The following is a 4,096-nucleotide window of genomic DNA, read 5'->3' on the forward strand; positions in this document are numbered from 1 at the left end:
CAAATCTGTGCACACAATTTTAGAGATGTATTTATAGATGTTTTATTTCACCTTTATTTAACTAGGCAAGTCAGTTAAGAACAAATTCTTATTTACAATGACGGCCTCCCCAGCCAAACCCGGACAACGCTGGGCCAATTGTGCGCCGCCCTACGGGACTCCCAATCACGGCCGGTTGTGACACAGCCTGGAATCAAACCAGGATCTGTAGTGAGATGCAGTGCCTTAGACCACTGCACCACTCGGGAGCTAAAGAATAAGCTTTTTATGTGTATGGAACATTTCTGGTATCTTTTATTTCAGCTCATGAAATATGGGTCCAACACTTTACATGTTGCGTTTATATTTTGTTCAGTATAGATAGGCTAAGATTACGGAAATTGTGGAGTAATCTATTTCTGTGTTATAATTAATACATGTATTTGAAAGAACTATGTATAGTTAAATATAGTTCCATACAATTGTTTTTTTTTGTTGTCTTTCCCGGCAACAAGTGCCAAGTGTCTCTCTGTGCATTAAATACATATTGACCAGAGCATATTGTGTAGTATGTGAGCATGTTGATATGTGATATAGAATAACTCTGCATTATTGGATGAGAGGTGTGGGCAGAGAGAGATAGAGATATTGAAAGAGAGGGAGAGAAACATCTGTCAGCTACATTGAAGCGGTGAGCATAAAGTCAATAGAAGCTATGCCGCTAACATCTCTCACAGTAACACAGTCAGGCCAGCTAATTGCTATTATTATTATCATCATCATCATTATTATTCAGAATATATACCAGTACCAGTGCTCTCTTCTTTGTCCGTTACATCTGGTTGCCACAACATATTCTACTTCAAAAGGAGCACAAAAACTGAAGCTTCTTCAGTTCCTTAGTCAATGCTAAGTTCTTTGTAAAATGGCTACAATCAAAATTAGGCACTTTTGAAAAGATATATACTTCTATATATTTCCTTATAATACTATGTATATTCAGCAATCATTAGATGAAATCCTGCTTTTTGATTGGTTAATTGTGTTTTCATTTAGGTTGATGATCGAAAAATATCATTGGCTCCCGGTCCGCAGTCAGTCTTTATTCTTCTCTCTTATTGGCTGAGAGTCCTCCCTTCACGGGCTATCATCGGCACGCATCCCCATTGGAATCACAACCAATAAACTGAAAGCAACAAAATAAAGGTTTTCCATCAGTCTTTCCAAAGTGCTTCAGGGGCGTGACCAGTCCAACTCCTCTCTCTTCCCATTGGTTGTCACAAAAGGATGAGGAGCTAGGGATCTCCAAGTCTCCTGTAATTTCCCCCCATAATTCCAAGGCCAGGGCATAGACATCAGCATTCTGGAAGCAGAGGAAATGGCTGGGTTAGAAGAACAGTAAACAACAGAATATGATATGAAGATGAACTAAATATTATGACATTCATCTACTGACTACCACACCTTATCACCAACATTGTTTGCAAATCTACAATAAAATATCTATGTCTGTTTATCCACAGGGGAATATTGTGTTCTTAAATGAAATATATACGGTGAAGTTCAACAGAGGGATGGAATGGAGGAGTGTGAGACCGCCAAAGAGAGAGAAATACGGAGAGAGAGAAAGAGAGAGAAATGGTGTGTGTGTGTGTGTGTGTGTGCGTGTAGTGTGCGTGAGGTGTGCGCTATGGCTCCCCGTTTCAGCCAGTGTCAGACTACTAAGTACAGTGACCCCATCACAGACAAACAACTGACGCAGATAGACAAGACAAACTGACGCAGATAGACAGACAACTGACACAGATAGACAAGACAACTGACGCAGATAGACAAGACAACTGACGCAGATAGACAAGACACTAGAGTGATCCACATACCGGTGTGTGCCACACAGAACAAGGCATTGCATCTTAATAAACAACTTGTATTAAGTGAGCGGTCACGGACACTGACTCACAGACTGACAGATGCAAGGGTGACACACAAACACACTCAAATCAATCTACTTAAGGCACAGAAAACAGGGTGTCTTATCCTTAATGAATCGCTAAAGTGAGCCGTGACAGAAAAGGACATTGACAGCCCCAGACAGGCAGACGAACACACGCAGACACCCACCAAAACCACACCGCACCACAATGACTGCTCCAACAAGTGAGCCATCACTGCCCCAGACAGACACATAGACAGACAGGAGGACTGAAATAGAGAGGAACAGTTTATTGGCCAGTCAGTGGCAGAGGCAGGTCGTAGCCCCATCTGGCCTTAAGAGTTAAGGAGCCTGCAGAGAGGGACAGTCACACTCACACACAGACTCCCGCAGACTCCCGCAGGCATCATCACATCGATTAGATCTCAGAACGGAAAGACAACTCAAGGAAATGAATGAGATCGATAGACAAGCAGAGAGCGGGAAGGAGAGAGAGAGAGAGAGATCTGATTACAGTAGAAAGGAAACGCTTCCTGTCTGGTCTGGTTGCAATATGACTGCACCGATGTCAGTGGTTAGTGTGTGTGTGTGGGTGGGTGGGTGGGTGTGTGGGGTGGGTGTGTGTTTTCACATTTAGATCTAGAACACAGAAGAGGATGCATCTACTAGCAGAATGGATTGTACTGTTTATTATAGTCTGGTCTAATGTGCCATCCATGTATCCTCTGTAAATCCCAGTCACTGTCTCCTCAAGACACTCTGTGTCTAGACGCGTGTGTGTGTTGGCGTGCCAATGCGTGGGTGTGTGTGCCCACACCAAATATGTGTGTGTTGTGTGCGTGCCAATGCATTCCCTGTCTCCTGGTCCGTTGGGCTGATTGTTGGCGGCTCTCTCAGGCTGAGCTGCACTGGCTGCTGTGCCGGGAGCCTAAATATAGCACTGCACCAGGAAGAATAAGAAGAATGAGAGGGGGAGCACCAGAAATATAGACGAGACACTTTTTTCATTAACAGTTAGAGAGCAGGCCTGGGAAATTTCAGGAACAAGGGAGTCCTTTCTCTCAATCGGTCACCATTCATCACTGTGTTTTATTTGATGTATCCGCCAGTGGCCGGCCCCAGCAACCTTTCCTCCTATTTTAAACTGCCCTTAATGACGATGTTAAAAACATTGATGATTATTGTAGACCTACACGTACATTACTTGTCACATGTGACTGTTTGCTACCCCTAACAAAGGATAATCGCCGATGGAGAGGAAGACGTGTGTGAGAGTCGTTTATGGTGTGCATTTTCAGTCCTTTCTTTCCGTAGCCTAAATATCCTCCGTCAGTACGACCCTCGAAGGCATTATCAATCTACAATAGGTTCCATAAAAAGACAGTGTTATGTGTGTGGTGTGTGTGTGGTGTGTGTGTTTGTGTTGTGTGTGTGGTGTGTGTGTGTGTGTGTGTGTGTGTTGTGTGTGTGTGTGTGTGTGTTGTGTGTGTGTGTGTGTGTGTGTGTTGTGTGTGAATGTGGACTCTCAATGTTCCATGTTATTGAAATAATGATGACCTTTTTTAGTGACGTACTTGCTTTAGTTTTGTAATAAGATGGGAAAAAGACTATATTCGCCTAAAACAATACATGTAACACACACACACCACACACACATTCTCTCTCTCTCTGTCCAAACCTCTCTCTCTCTCTCCGTATTCTCTCTCTCTCCATATTTCTCTCTCTGTCTCTCTCTCTCTCTCTCTCTCTCTCTCTGTTTCTCTCGTTTCTCTCTTCTCTCTCCTGTATTTCTCTCTTCTTTTTGTCCAACCTCTCCATATTCTCTCTCTCTCTCTCGATATTTCTCTCTCTGTCTCTCTCTCCGAATTTCTCTCTGTCTCTCTCTCCTCCGTATTTCTCTCTCTCTTTTGTCCAACCTCTCTCTCCATCATTTCTCTCTCCGTATTTCTCCTCTCTCTCTCGTATTCTCTCTCTCTCCATATTTCTCTCTCTTTGTCCAACCTCTCCGTATTTCTCTCTCCGTATTTCTCTCTCACTCTCATTTCTCTCTTTATTTCCTCTTGTCCAACCTCTCTCCTCCGTATTTCTCTCTCTCCGTATTTCTCTCTCTTGTCCAACCTCTCTCTTCTCCGTATTCTCTCTCTTGTCCAACTCTCTCTCCGTAATTTCTCTCTCTCCTTTCTC

General features: G+C 43.3%; 1 protein-coding gene across 1 annotated transcript in view; it reads right to left on the bottom strand.

The window, feature by feature from the left end:
* Positions 1–276: 276 nt before the first annotated feature.
* si:ch73-335l21.1 (insulin receptor substrate 1-B) overlaps positions 277–4,096 on the bottom strand; it is a 93,159-nt gene continuing 89,339 nt past the window's right edge. Inside the window, exon 4 of the mRNA XM_023982015.2 lies at positions 277–1,342. Coding sequence (XP_023837783.1) covers positions 1,335–1,342 — 8 coding nt within the window. The 3' untranslated portion in view covers positions 277–1,334. The remainder of the gene's footprint in view (positions 1,343–4,096) is intronic.

The sequence above is a fragment of the Salvelinus sp. IW2-2015 genome, linkage group LG37, assembly GCF_002910315.2.
Source record: "Salvelinus sp. IW2-2015 linkage group LG37, ASM291031v2, whole genome shotgun sequence".
Taxonomy (NCBI): Eukaryota; Metazoa; Chordata; class Actinopteri; order Salmoniformes; family Salmonidae; genus Salvelinus; species Salvelinus sp. IW2-2015.